At 35.9% G+C, this 16,187-nt stretch overlaps 1 protein-coding gene across 26 annotated transcripts in view; it reads left to right on the top strand.

The window, feature by feature from the left end:
• The first annotated feature begins 243 nt into the window (after window positions 1-243).
• LOC114299007 (uncharacterized) overlaps window positions 244-16,187 on the top strand; it is a 22,781-nt gene continuing 6,837 nt past the window's right edge. For 4 of the 26 annotated variants that reach the window (XM_082873592.1, XM_082873590.1, XM_082873585.1 and 1 more), the window contains exon 1: window positions 12,887-16,187. This exon is cut by the window's right edge. Coding sequence is in view for 17 of the 26 variants with exons in the window: in XM_082873570.1 (XP_082729696.1) it covers window positions 1,441-1,458; window positions 11,664-11,816 (171 nt within the window). In the remaining 9 variants the exon portion in view is untranslated. The other 22 variants (XM_082873572.1, XM_082873584.1, XM_082873580.1 and 19 more) reach the window with 15 other exon arrangements.

The raw sequence follows: 16,187 nt of genomic DNA, 5'->3' as shown, positions 1-16,187 counted from the left end.
ATATTAAAAAATACAACAGTGATGCATACCCTCAGTGGGGGTCGCACCCCCAGTGAGGTGTCGCACCCCCACTGGCTGAAATCCAAAAAAAAAAAAAAAAAGAAAACAATTTTTTTTTTGTCAAATGATGGACTGCCACCTCACTGGGGTCGACCCCCAGTGGGTGTATGGGGGCATTTCTGTAAAAAATAACAGTTTAAAAAATACCAGTTAACAAAGTTCTATAATAATGTTGATTTATACCAAATTCCGTTGTACCCGAGAGACCCGGGTTCAAGTCCCGGCAACGGAACCTTTTTTGCACTGCCACGTGTCATACCCTCTGTCTCTCTAGAGATGCTCCATTGTCGACAATGGGTAACAAGAAGAAATTCATCAAGAGGAAACAATCGGCAACTTTTCAACTCCTCGCTCGAGACTCCTCTGATCCAAACTACACCGATGGAACTTCGGGCGATTGAATTTTCGTGAGAGTCGACAACAATTCTTACTCACCCTATACCTTCTTCGAAGGAGATGAAGATGGCCAATTCGCCGATAACGATCCCAATTCAGTGTTCGCTGACGCTCCGGACGATTGTGATGATGAAGATGACGGCGGAGATTTGCCAAAGCAGATTCGCGAGCCGCCGCAGAGCGCGGCGGCGGTGTTGCCGGATCATGTAAGGAGGGAGATTTTGGAGCTAGGGTTTCCGGATGACGGTTATATTATAACTATTCGATTCATTTGAGTGAGATTAAGAACATTGGTGGTGGTTTGGCTTATTATCATAATAATAAAGCGAAGCTCGATCAGCTTCCACTTGATGTGAAGGTTCGTTTTTTCATTGATTTGTTTGTATCTTCACCTCTGTTTGGTTATCGAGAAATCGCAAGAAAAGAAAGAGAAGTCTTGAGTTCTTTTTGTTTCTGATTGTTTTTATTTTTTTATTGTGAATCTGAACACAATGTAACTAATGTACGCTGATCTGGAACCTTTTTTGGATAGGCATGAATGGTGGTTTTGTTGGATTTTTGATTGTGCAGATACTTTGTAACAATACTACTGTTTTTGTGTTTTAGGCATATGATGCTTGGAGAGTAGAAATTCCTGGTGTGAATGATGATTTGAACGAGAAGTCAATTTATAATGTGGCATCAAGGACTGTAGGTGTTAGGATTCAGAAAGCAGTTAATCATTAAGTCGTTGCATTGCTTGATGATAGTGATTTGTCTCGCTTCGGTTCTGATGATGAGTACTTGGAAGAGGATTTTGTTGTCAAGGCTAACCTTCTCGATGAAGCGGGGATGTAGAATTTGATAAAAAGTTGAATTTGGTTGAAAACTCTGCGGTGAACAGAAAAGGAGTTGATGTGGTTGACTTTGTTGATGCTGAAGTCAGAAATCTCCTGCCCAATGCCGGTAGCACTGCTGAGAAACCAAGGGCTCTCCACCTTTTAGATGAGTTGTTTTGACATGGTGAGGTCTTGGTTATTTCTATTTATGTGTTTGTCTTCCTGTTTCTAAATCAAAAGTTTGTCATTTTCTTATTAAAAAAGAAAAATCAAAACTTTATGATTATGGTCAAAACATTGGATGACACGGACTTTGTGAAATCAAACTTGATTGTAATGAATGTGAGAAAAATTGTTGGCTAATGTGAATGTTGAACTCCAAAATCTTATCAATATATAAATATATACTCAATTCCAAAATCTTTACAACATGAATAAATGATAGGGGTTTCATACATTCATATGCAATAAATTCAAGGTTAGAACATATCAAAACATGAATTTTTTTTTTTGTAAATTCCTCCATCTCTCTTCCTATTCCAAAACTTTCCGCAAAACTCCAATTTAAATCCTTCCATAACCTATCTTAGATGATTTTCTAACCAAATTATAATTTTCCTTGATAGCTAGGTTGAAGACTTGGGATTTTCTTTTGATCCTTGCTAGTTTCCTTTCTTTTCTCCTTCTTCTTCTCCAAGAACACAAACCCTCAATTGTTTCTCCATCCTTCTCCATTCCTCGCTTTTGTTTGCTAGGAAAATTGGCTAAAGCCACTAATTGCTTCATTAAATTTATTAATCGAGCTTAGTTCTAATTAACCACACTTAATCTTTAATCTTGATTAATCTAATTAATACAAAACAATGCCTTTAAAAAGAGATGTTATGAGAGTTTCAAAATCTCATACGAAATTATTTTTAAAGTTAAAATCTCTATTGGCTAGCTTATTAAGTATTAAATTCATAATTATCACAATACAAATTTAAATTTGTCATGATTTATTCCATAATTTAAAATTTTTATTTAAATTACCATGATTTATCCAAGATTGAAGGATTTTAAAAAGGAAAGCTATCTAACTCAATGCGAGATTACCACAATATATATACCTACAATTGTCAAGACCTATCTCATACTTTTGGTTTTCAAAAAAAAAAAAAAACTTCCATAGCTCTCTAAATTTAAAAGTAAATGAAAATTAACTTAATTTAATGGTTTTTTATTTTGATTATAGTAATACTTTGTGAATGCAGATTTATATCACAACGGAGATCATGTTAATGGTGATAAGTTACGAGAATTTGTTGTCATAAGAACAAGAACTCACAATTAACAATTAAAGCATAGAATGAGGCAACTCCAATGCCATTTAGTAAAGAGAAATGTTTTTTTTCCCGAATTCTCGCGCTCCGAATCCCCCTAATGCCCAAAACGACGTCGTTTTGGGCATTATTTTTTTATTTTTTATTTTTCTTCTTCTTCTTCTTCTTCCATTTTCAGTCTGTGAACCAGAGAGGTAGAGGGAGAGAAAGAGAAGAGAGAAAGAGAGAGAGAGAGAAGAGAGGGCGCCGGTCGTTGGTCGTCGGCCCAGCCGAGCTCGTCGCAGCCTCCGATCGCCGCCTCTGAGCTCGTGGCCTCCGAGCTCGCAGCCCCGCCGAGCTCGTCGCAGCCTCCGACCGCCGCCTCCGAGCTCGTCGCCTCCGAGCTCGCAGCCCCGCCGAGCTCGTCGCAGCCTCCGGCCCCGCCTCCGCCTCTCCTCCCCCTGTGAGTATGCCCCCCCAAAAAAAAAAAAAAAATAAATAAATAAATAAATGGAATTCGGGGCATTCGGGGGAGCCCAGATTCGGGCTCCCAATCGCGATTGTTTAGGTGCCGTTTGGTAACACTTACGTTTTCAATTTTCTGTTTATATTTATAAAAATTTAAAAAACTCAAATAAAAACTTGTTTGGTAAATTTTTGATTTATGAATCAGTGGTCTCAGTTTATAAATTTGGCCAAAAAATGTAAACTCAAAAAATGTGTTTCCGTTTTGAGCTTTCAGTTTTTTTTTTTACCACCTAACACTAGCCATCACCCGCTACCTATTTTCCGCTACCGTATTCCGCCACCACCACCCACCCCCCACCACCACCACCTGCTACCACTACTCACCACCCACCTGCCACCACCAGCCACCACCCGCCACCACTACCCACCAGCCACCACCATCCACCACCGACCTACCACCCACCCCTTGCCACCGCTGCCACCACCACCACTGCCCACCTGCCATCCACCTGCCACCCATCACCCGCCACTACCATCCACCGCCCGCCACCTATCCGCCACCACCACTCACCACGCACCTGTTACCACCATCCACCAATCGCCACCACCAACCACCTGCTACCACCACCCACAACCACCACCCGCCACCGTCACCTACCCACCCGCCACCCAACACCACCCGCCATCCGCTACCCACTACCACCCGCCACCGCCACCACCACCGCCACCCACTCGCTACCACCCACTACCCGCCACCGTCACCCACCCACACGTCACCACTCACCACCACCTGCCATCCGCCACCCACCACCACCACCCGCCACCTACCCGCGACCACCACCCACCCGCCACCACTCATCTGCCACCCACCTGCCGCCACCGTCACTTACCCACCCGCCACCACCCACCACCACCCGCCATCCGCCACCCACCTGCCACCACCACCCGACATCCGCCTGCCACCACCACCCGCTATCACCACCATCCACTCGCTACCACCCGCCACCGTCACCCACCTACCCACCACCAACCTGCCACCATCGACCACCACCCGCTACCCACCACCCACTATCTTTCGCCATTACTTGCCACCACTTGTCATTTTTCACTCTTTTTTATATTTTTTAAATATTTTGTCAATTACCAAACACGTTTGTAATTTATGTTTTTCTAAAAATAAACAAAAATAAACAAAAACCAGTTTATAAAATTTTTGTAAATATAAACTGAAAACGTAAACGTTTCCAAACATACCCTTAGTAAATTCATATACATCCTTCGAGCATTCAAGTGCTCCATCAAATTCCATAAAAGCTCAAGTGAGGTGTCAACATTCCCCAAAACCCAACTAGCAGCGGCTCATTGAATATTTTCATTTGAAACACTACAGTTAACAGGCCAACCTACTCTGTCAAAGGTGCTCTTTGGTATATCAAAATGGAATTATTAACTAAAGAATCAAAGCACATCTAAAGAGGTAAGATGCCCAACACAACAAATATATACTTAAGGTCCATTTGGGAGGATGGCTAAAATAGCCACAAAAGACAAAATAGGTTATTTTAGCCACAACAAACAATACATCACATCCAATCTATAATCATTACACTCTTCTCTCACAAAAAAAACCAAAAAGGCCAAAAAGTCTTTTCCAAACCAAGCTTTTTAGCCCCGGCTAAAATAGTCAAAAAAGTTAAAAAGCCAAAAAGCCAACCCACTTCCCAAACCAACCCTAAATTAGATTATCTATCTCTGTGCAAATATGATTCTAGAGGAATAATTAGGTTGAGTAAAGATTACCATCGCCACATGATGGCATGAAGCTTGAAGAGTTGATATGACACCAGATTTCAGCTGTGGAGTCAAGGACACATGGATAAATTCACTTCCTATTCCAACTGCCTTGGCTATAGTTGGTTAGGGTACTCGGCTCTCACCTGTGAGACCCGGGTTCAAGTCCCGGCAGATAGGGAAAATTATAAAATATTTTTAGAATATCATGTGTCCGTACTCCCTAATTAATTATCATTCATCATGCCCTTTTATATTCTTCAATCACCTAACACAATACTCTACTTACCTATCTTCTCTACCAATTACAATGGGCTTGGGGTGGCTACTGCACACCATGCGTAGCAGCCACTGTTGCACGACCAACCGGACTTTTTTCGGGTCTCATTTCAACGATCTAAACCGTTCACATTTTAGAAAATAACGAATAGAATATACCTTAAAAAATTCAAGTTAATCGGACATTGAGGGATACTAATGTCTGATTAACTTGAATTTTTGCAGGTATGTTTTACGCGATGTCTTTTAAAAAGTGAACGGTTCGAATTGTTGAAATGAAGCCGAAAAAGGATCCATTAGCTACGCAACAATGGCTGCTGCGCACTATACACAACAGCCTCCTCAAGTTAAATTACAATACCATGAAGTACCACTTGTTCATACTCCGACACTACTGAATGTTCACCTGGCAACATAACATTATTTTTTCTTTTTAAACCCTGACTGCCACGTGTCATGATCAATGCCCTGCGATTTAGAGTTTTAGATATTACTCTTTCGTTATAGAACCCCTCTCTCTCTTTGTGGAACTTTCTCGGGAGTTTCTATTTGTACACACTATTTACCCTCTTTACACACACTTAATGAAATTTTTTTTTTATTACATTTTAGTCCTAAAATGAAACTACCAAAATATCCCTTTCTTCTTCAAACTACCAAAAACCTAACCCTAACCTTAACCATCAGTCACCACCATCCTCCATGGCCGCCGTCTCTCTTTTCCTCCATCACCGTCGTTACCTCTTCCTCCACCACTGCAACTCCCTTTCATCTATGAACCCATTGCCTTTCCGCCTCTCTTCCCCATCCCGTCAGGCATCGTGAAATCACCTCCGTTCGGAAATCAACCATCGAACCAATGAATTTGGTTTGACCATCAACATCTGAACAAAACACATTGGTTCGACCATCAACATCCGAAACCCCCTTTCGTTTGCGAGTCGTCGTCGCCTTCCTTTTTGCGACTGAGAAGAGAGAAAGAGAAAGAGAGGGGTTGCGGTACGTCGCCGGTGCTGCGTCGCCGTGGGTAAGGTGGTTGCTGGCTAGGGTTAGGGTTTGATAGTTGGTTGCTGGTGTGGAAGAAGGTGTGTGGATTGGGAGTGTTTGTATGGAGATATAACTGGAATAAAATTGTGTGTGATGGGTAATTTTTTTTTTTTTTTTGGGTGTGTGAATTAAGGACGTGTAAAAGAGGAATGTGTGCATAAATAGAACCTCCCAACTTTCTCTCTCTAGAGAAGTTCCATCATTGAAAATGGGTAACAAGAAGAAATTCATCGACAAGAAACAATCCGCTACTTTTCAACTCCTCGCTCGAGACTCCTCTGATCCAAAAATTACACCGATGGACCTTTGGGAATTTTCGTGAGAGTCGACAACAATTCTTACTCAGCCAAACCTTCTTCAAAGGAGATGAAGATGGCCAATTCGCCGACAACGATCCCAACTCAATGTTCGCTGACGCTCCGGACGATTGTGATGATGAAGATGACGGTGGAGATTTGCAAAAGCAGATTTGAGCGGTGTTACCGGATCATATAAGGAGGGAGATTTTGGAGCTAGGGTTTCCGGATGACGGTTATAACTATTTGATTCATTTGAGGGAGATTAAGAACACTGGTGGTGGTTCGGCTTATTATCATAATAGTAAAGCGAAGCTCGATCAGCTTCCACTTGATGTGAAGGTTCGTTTTTCATGCCTTTGTTTGGTTATAGAGAAATTGCAAGAAAAGAAAAGAGAAGTCTTGAGTTCTTTATGTTTCCAATTGTTCTTATTTATTTTTTACTTCTTGTGAATCTGAACACAATAGCTAATATACTGTGACATAGAAACCTTTCTTTGCTAGGCATGAATTGTGGTTTTGTTGGATTTTTGATTGTGAGGATACTTTGTGACAATACTACTGTTTTTGTTTTTTCGGCATATGATGCTTCAACGGTAGAAATTCCTGGTGTGAATGATGATTCGAATGAGAAGTCAATTTATAATGTAGTATCAAGGACTGTAGGTGTTAGGATTCAGAAAGCAGTTGATCCTGAAGTAGTTGCATTGCTTGATGATAGTGATTTGTCTCCCTTTGGTTCTGATGATGAGGACTTGGAAGAGGACTTTGTTGTCAAGACTAACCTTCTCAATGAAGCGGAAGATGTAGAATTTGATAAAAAGTTGAATTTGGTTGAAAACTCTGCGGTGAACAGAAAAGGAGTTGATGTGGTTGACTTTGTTGATGCTGCAATCAGAAATCTCCTGGTTTATAAACTTTAATAATTAAAATGTTAAATTTTTTAAAAAGTTTTCACTGATTTTTAATTTCCCCAAAAATAAATACATAACTCCAAAATTTTTGGTTTGTATTGCTTTAGAGTTTGGAATGAACTTTCTAAAACATTTTAAATAGAAATTCATGTTGACTCTCTTTGCCTAGGCAAATATTTTCCACATTCTTTGAAGTTTTGTACAACTGAAAATAAAAGTCCACAAAAGAAAACGTTTTCATTTTTTTTTAACCTGGAAAACATTTTCCAGAAGTAGATCAATTTGTCGAGCACAACTGAGCTTCTCGTTCCAGCTGTATGTGCTTCCTCTCTCTCTCTCTCTCTCTCTCTCTCTCTCTCTCTCTCTCTCTCTGTGTCTTCATCTTCTGTCTCTTACTCTGTCTTCATCTTTTCTCTCTATCTAGTATTTCTCTCACTCTTTCTTGCTCATTTTGTAGATAGCATTGATTTACTTTCAAATCTACGAACCAACCTTCTCAGGTACAATTTTCTAGTAACTATTGTAGATATGTTGTGATTTTTTAAAAAATTTGTTACAGATCTATATGTTTTGGCTCTTGTTGAGATAAATTGATTTGTATGGTTGGTTTTGCTTTCAGATCATTATGTTTTTCTATACCTATGTTAAACACGATTTCCGTTGGTTTTCTATGGACGATTTTTGGGCAATTGCTTTTTCCAGATCTGTTATTTCTTTTGGGTATTTGGATCTTGGATGAATTGATGTTGAATTTGAATTGTTGTTTTAATGTTCTGTTTGGTTACTGAGGAAATTGATTAATTGAGCTTATGTGGTTTGCTTAAATGGCTCAGAGGCAGAGATTATTCTTATGGTGTTTACATATGCATGTATGTATAGTGTATGTATATGTGTTGTTTATATGATGTGGGTTTTAAGTTTATGCAAATATGGCTCTGTTTTTGGCTCTTCAATGTCAGTAGATATGAATGTGTGCCTTGTTGTGCCATTGGGAGTCTTGATTTTGGTGCTAAATGTAAGGGGGGAAAAAAAAAAATATTAGCCAAAGTTTTCAAATTTGGGTTGTAGATAATATGATATTAGTTTATGTTTATGATTTAATGGTTTTTGGTTTGACTTGCTAATAATTTAGTTCAATTAGGTTAAAAGGACTAATGTTTGTTGTTGAAATTTAGCCGAAGAGAGAGAGAGAGGGAGAGGAGCCTTGGATAAGGAGACCCGTTGATGGGTTTTTGCCCATATTTCCTCCAAGACCACAATCAGAAAAATATATCTGATTTGCATATGAATAATAGTATTCTTCCCTTTGTGGTTTCTTCTCTTTACAATTTTCGCATTACATTTTTATCAATAATTCAGCAAAAAAATTAAAAAAAAAAATGGAGAAATATTTTGATTACTAGTTCTGTAAACCCTAGAGTTTCTATTTATGGTTCTATGAATCTATCTTTATTGAACATTCTGTTTCATACAACCACCTCTTGCTTCAACTTGACAATTTTTAGTTGTGTTTATCTGTGTGTAACTATTTGTGGGTAGGGCTAGAAATAGGCATTTGCATTAAGCTTTGTTCAAGTTCAGTTAGTAGTGACTATGAAGAAATTTTACTCTGGTTGACAAAAAGGCTTAATTGGAAATTTTTGTGTGGAAGAACTAAAAATGGAGTCATGTGAGAAATAGGTTGAGATTTTGCTCTTATTATGTTCTTTGGCTCTACAAGCTAATTGGTGCTGCTTTGAATTAAAATGCCCCCCAAATCCAAGGGAACGATTGACATCTCCATCTCCAAACACTTTCAACTAGTATTTAAAAGCTTTTAATTCTCAGCATTGAGTGTCTGAATAGAACAATAACAGAAAAGTGCTTGTTTGAATAGAACAATAACCACCAATATTTTTTGTTGTTGTCTATATATGTATAGATATATGTTAGGCTTTCATGTTTTTTTAATGGTTAGTGGATTTGTTACTCTTTAAATTGTGTTTTGTTATGTAGATGGATAACAAGCAAATTGAAGCAGCAATTATGGACGCAGCTGCATCTATTATTGCTGTGGGTATTGTAGTCTTGAAAGATGATAGATGTAGGAATTTTATAGCTAGGGAATCTCGCATCAATCGAGAGTTTTAAAGACAAATTTACATTAATAGCATTCTTTATAGTGGTGATCTTAAATGTGTGGATCAGATAAGGATGAGGCCTTCTTCTTTTTTAAGCTATGTAAAATTTTTGCCGAGAAGAGCTTACTACAAGAAACCATCCACATTTCCACTACGGAACAAGTGTTAATCTTTTTACAAATCATTGGGTTTAATATGAGGTTTCGAACGATAGGCGGGAGGCTTTATAGATCGAGTGAGACTATACACCGATACTTTAGAGCTGTCCTTTGAGCTATTTGGTCACTATACAAATATGTGGTCAAACTCTTTGACAGTGATACACCTTAAGAAATACGGAACCACAACAGGTTTTACCCATACTTTAAGGCAAGTGTTAGATTTTTTAGATTCTTTCTTTTTGTGTGGTTGATTTTAAGAAAGCATATCTTGGGCTTGTCATCATTAGGATTGTGTTGGAGCGCTAGATGGAACTCATGTTCGTGCAACTGTTCCCATTGCAACGCAAGGAAGTTTTCACGGCCGAAAATATGGAACACCACGAAATGTCTTAGCTGCCATTACCTTCGACTTGAAATTCACATATGTATTAGCTGGTTGGGAAGGAAGTGCGCATGATTCACATGTTTTAAATGATGCACTCACTAGGTCGGGGGGATTTAAAATTCCTGGAGGTATTATAAGATTAAAAAGCGTTTTTTATTGTCGATTAATAGTAGTCAGTAGTAATTTTTATTTCATTGTAACTTTGTAGGTAAATATTATCTTGGTGATGCTGGTTATGGAATTAGAAAAGGAATTATCTCCTCCTATCATAATGTTCGATACCATTTGAAAGAGTTTAGTGGTCATAACCACAAAATGAGAAGGAACTATTCAATCTTTGCCATTCTTCATTACGAACCACTATTGAGCAATGTTTTGGAGTTTTGAAGAAGCGTTTTCGTGTGCTGGATGCAGAACCATATTGGCCATTCAATACACAAGTAGATGTCGTTTTAGCATGTTGTGTCATTCACAATTATATAATGGGGATTGATCCTATGGACTCAATTGTGGAAGAAGTAAATAATGATATGTGACTTGGAAATCTAAATCAAAGAGTCCAACAATCACAAAGGGACGTTCAGGAAGAAAATAGAGAATGGGTTATGAAAAGGGATGAGATTTGTCATTGCATGTGGGAAGATTGTATTGCTAGGCGAAACAGATAATTTTTTATTTTTATTTTTATTTTTGTATTGCAGTTGGCACTGTTTACTTGGATTGTTTTTGAACTATTGATATTACTCTAATATTTATTAGTTATTGTGGCGTTGGATCATGATGTGTTTTATTTGTTGCTTTTACAAAATTTAAATGGTTTTGCTGAGATTATCAATATTCACATCTTGTAGTATTATTGGAATTTGGGATTGTCTGATGAAGGAGCATGTTGCTGCATGCTACTTATCTGTTGAATTGTGTGGTTGTGTTGAATGGTATCATAGTGAATCTATAACATGGAGCTAGCTATTATATATATATATATATATATATATTAGATGTTAAAAAAATTAATTCATATCCTCTATATCAACAGTAGAATTCACTCAAGTATGTCATGTTAAGAAAATAAGAGCTAACTGTATATACAACAGAGATTTATGACTGAAGTTTATGTTCTCTATAACTATACTTTGAGTTGTGCTTTTGATTGACACTGTAGCAATGGCATCAAAAAAATAAAATAAAATAAAAAAAGATGAGGAGAAAGATAGCAAAAGCAAGAATTTTAGATGGTCAAAACCTATGCAGACTATGTTGCTTGAGATACTTTTTGAAGAGGCTAACAAAGGAAATAAACCATCCAATACATTTAAATGGGGATCATTTGCTCGAGTAGCCAAAGAAATTAATGAGAAATTAGGAACTGTATGCCAATCTAATGATGTGGAAAACCGTCTCAAAACTATCAAATTCATGTGGAACGTTATTTCAGAACTTTGTTATAGAGAGAGTGGGTTTGGATGGGATGACAATCTCAATATGATCACTTGTGACCGAAAAGTATATGATGAAGAAATGACGAGGAAGTGTCGGGATGACATTTATTTTCATAATTATTTGCAAGTTTTAAATTCTCCTTTTTCTAACTATTTGTACTTGGTTTTATTGTCTTCTTTTTAAATAGGCACGTCCCGAACATGAGCAATATTTGAAGAAAATTGAGTTTTATGATGAGATGGATGTAGTCGTTGGTAGAGATATGGCAACAGGGAACTTTGCGAAGCCTTTTGTTGACATAGATGTTGAAGAGAAAATTGCTGAGTCAATTGATTTTGAGGTAAACTACTAATAGGTCCTAATAGTTAGACTTAATTCTTATCAAGTCCTATTAAAAATAAGTCTTGGTAAAATTGTAGTTAAAAATATTTTTTTGTAACAATTTTTTACATACGTCTTTAAAAATTGACAATTAGTGACTTTTTTTTTTTGTCAATATCTTTATAAATTGTCGTTAAAACTTATAATTAGTGGCATTTTTTTATGACAAATTTTTCTCATAGGATCTATTAGATAATAAGTCCACTATTGAGATCTATACGTAAGTACCTCATGATTTTGGCATTGATATGGAAGATGTAACAAAAGGGAAATATGTTACTTCTTCAAGTGAAATTTCATCTGAAGCAAGGTCTCATAAAAGGAATCACCGTGACCAAGATGATAGCGATGACAAGTTATCCGAACAAATTGGAGAAGTTGCTTTAGCAATAAAAAAATTGACGGAGGATCGAGTTAATGTCAATGATCTTTATGAAGAAGTTATGAAGAGCAAGGATATGATGAAATTATGCTTGCCTCAGCATTTGATTATTTGGTTGAAAATGAAAAGGTAGCAAAGGCATTCATGATTAGGCTTCGACAAAATATGGTTGGAAGGTTTCTTTGAAAAAATGCTAGAAATTAGTTGCTTAAATTTGTACTAGGTTATGAATTAAGGCCTATTTGCTTGTTTGGTTTTAGGATTCAAGATTCATTTTTTTTTAAATTTATTTTATTTTATTTTTTTGTGATTTTTTTACTGAATTTTTAAGATATTTTAAACATTTTTCGAGACACTTGACATAAATACACTTGAAAAGTATAATACTTGTAAAAAAAAATCTTAAAATTCATTAAATATCAAAAATAAAAAATATATATATGAGAATTCAGTGCATTTTCATATTTTTGTGTATTTATTGATTTTTTAAAATATTTTTTTATAAATATTTTATTTTTTTAGATACATATAAGTAAGGTGCATCTAAAAAAATAAAAATTACTTAAAATTTTAGAAATATTCACCAAAATTTTTTTAAAAAAAAACATAAAAAATAAAAAAACTCAATTTTTAGAAAATTAAAATCAAACGCAGTGATTATTACTTTGAATCATGTTATGTAAGTAGAATTTGGATTTAATTGTTTGGGATATGAAAGCATTCTAAACGTTAATTTGGTATTTTATGTTTGATACATTTTTTTTTTATGTTCTTTTTTGATTGGTAGTGATTCACCATACATTTTTGTTGCGTTTGAGATTAGTAAATATATATATATTTTTTGGTTGAATTTGTGATTATTATGTGATTAACATAGTTTAGTTAAAGTAATGGAATTTACTAAACATTAATTATTGGGCCTTGTAGTTTGGGGGTTGTGTCATTTTAATCCTTAACTTTTCAATTGTGATATATTTGATCTTAAATTTTAAATCTCATTCCAAATAAGGACATTTGAAGGCACCGTTGCGCTATTTCAAGGGTGAAGTCGTCAATTTGATAAAATATAAACTAGTTTGACAATATTAAATGACAAAAAATTATTTTTGAATTTTTAAAAAATATTTCTACTCACCAAAAATAAAATTATATAAGAATTAAATCTTGTACGTTTTTATTTTTTTACCAAATTAATTTTTAGTATATGTTTTGATGATGGTCATGTAATGGGTGATTATTTTTGTTGATATTTTTGGATGGTTATCATGTAATAGATAGTTGTATTTGTTGGTAGATATTTTTGGATAGTTATCATGTAATAGATGGTTATTAAGTTTTTAATATGTAATTGATATGTTTAATACATGTAATGTTTTTAGTTTTGAATTTTTTGATTTAATGGATTAGTTTAATAGTGACATCAAAAGTTGTCATCATGTTTGACTTTTGAAAAAATAAAAACTAATTTAACAAAAATAAATATCAAAAAAATTTATTTTTACCTTCCCAAAAGATAAAATTATATAAAAATGACGTGTCTTTCATTTTTTTCACCAATTTAATTTTTAATTTCTCATAAAAAAAAAAATTGAAAATAGATTTTGAAACAAAACTAAACATAAGTTTATAACCAAGAAAGTTTCAGCATTATTTATTAAAAAAAATGTTATTAAATTTTAAACAATATAGAAGTTAACCAACACAAAATAAGTTATATGACGAATTTGCCCTTAAAATGAATCATTTATAAAGAAAATATCTTTGATTGTCCTTATTTGGAACACGATTCAAAATTCAGGGTCAAATGTGTCACAATTGAAAAGTTAAGAGCTAAAGTGACCCAAGTCCTAAACGATAATGACTGTTAATGTAATTTGTCCTAAATTATTTTATAGGTGAACCAAACAATGAAAAATGTTTTTCGGAAAACATTTTCAAGTCCAACCAAACACAAGAAAACAAATCAAATTTTCGGAAAAGGTTTTCTGCAAAAAAATGTTTACCTCTTGAAAATGTTTTTTTGTCCAAATAAAAAGAGCTTGACGTCTGGAAAAGTAATCTTTTGTGCCCTAAAACTTTTTTCGAGCTTCCATGGTTTATTTTTGGGTACCTAAAGTTTTCAAAGACGTACTTGAGGCGTGTATTAAGGTGAGCCGCATCAAAAGCGCACTGATGCATGTATTTTTGCGTCCGGATCCTCTAGAGTGATCCCGTAAAGTGATCCTCTAGAGCGATCCCTTCTGGTGCAACATCGTTTTGGTGAGCCAGACCAAAAAAAAAAAGAAAAAAAAAACAGCTCTAGTACAGGGCCCGAATATGTAAGAGCTCGAATGGCTCGAAACTGGTTTCCCTCTCAAAAATTGATGCACGTGGAGCTCACATGTTCTATCAAACTAATGAAACAAAAACAGAGCTCATGTTTTGGATTTTTTTTTTTTTTTTTTCTTTTTTCTTTCTCTGTTCTGAGAGGATGAAGAAGAAGAAGAGGGGAGGGAGCTAGAAAATATTCTACACACAAAAAAAAAAAAAAAAAAACACCATCAGATCAAATCTTCTCTTCATCTTCTCCCCTCTCATCCCATTAATACAACATCATCAACACATTAATACAGATCCTCTCATCCCATTAATACAGATCCAACAAATATAGATCTATTTCTATACACTACACAGACAGATCCAACAATCACAAAAACAAAAAAAAAAATATTCTATACACAGATCATCAAAAAAATAAAAAAACAACACACATCTATATATATATATATATATATGAGAGAGAGAGAGAGAGTTGAGATGAGAGGATCTATATTAATGTGCTTGCCCTTTCTTGCCATCAAAACAAATACAAATCTATATATATATTCATCTTCTTCTTCGTCTCCTTCTCTTCCTCCCCCTTTTCTCATTTTTTCTCCTCCTCTCTCAGCTCTACTCGCTCTCTTTCTTCCCCGTTTCAAAAAGGAAACGGAACGAAAATAAAAGGAGAAAAAAAAAAATGAGACCCAAAACGACGTCGTTTTGGGTTTCGAGCTGATTCGAGCCAACTGGATTTCGAGCCCTCAAACATTTTTCAAAAAAAAAATTTTTTTGCAGAGTTGCAGATCGAGTGGAAGGAGGAAGAAGAAAAAAATGGATTTGAGAGAAACCGAAAGAAAACGGATTTGAGGAAGAAGGAAACTCTGAGTTTGAGAGAAAATGGGTGGATTTGCAGAGAAAATGGGTTTGAGAGGTGAAGAAGAAAATGAAAGTTCATCCATGGCGATGAACTTCTTGAGAGACCAAACCCATTAACCCAACACAGCAGAAATTTTTTTTCTTCTTCCTCAAATCCATTTAATGGTTGGATTTGCAGAGAAAATGGGTTTGAGAGATGAAGAAGAAAATGGAAGTTCATCCATGGCGATGAACTTCTTCAGCGACCAAACCCATTAACCCAACACAACAAAAAAACTTTTCTTCTTCCTCAAATCCATTTTCTTCCAATTTCTCTCAAATCTATTTTCTTCTTCTTCCTTCTCCTCTCAAATCCATTTTCTTCTTCTTCTTCCTCCTCCCTCTCGACTCGATCTGCAACTCTGCAAATTTTTTTTTTTTGGACCAAAACAACGTCGTTTTGGCGAGGGATCATCAAATCCAAAGGATGATGATCAAATCCATTTTTTTTTCATGTTGGTTCCATTAATGGGACACGTGTTGCACCATAAGGGATCACTCTAGAGGATCACTTCACAGGATCACTCTAGAGGATTCGGACGCTGTATTTTTAGGCGCAACACCAACTATTTGTAAGCCTCAACAGCCCAGGCTTATGAATTTCTTGTGTTTTTGCGCTTTTCACGCATCCAATGCCGAGGCATAAGCATTCGAAGATTTTGATTTCAAAATCCCCAAACGAAAAGAGAAGGATATTTAACGGAACAACAATGTTAGGTGGCTTAAAAAATC

This window comes from Camellia sinensis, chromosome 6, assembly GCF_055761805.1.
Source record: "Camellia sinensis isolate YWXY chromosome 6, ASM5576180v1, whole genome shotgun sequence".
Lineage (NCBI taxonomy): Eukaryota > Viridiplantae > Streptophyta > Magnoliopsida > Ericales > Theaceae > Camellia > Camellia sinensis.
This window is presented reverse-complemented; position numbering and strand designations above follow the sequence as displayed.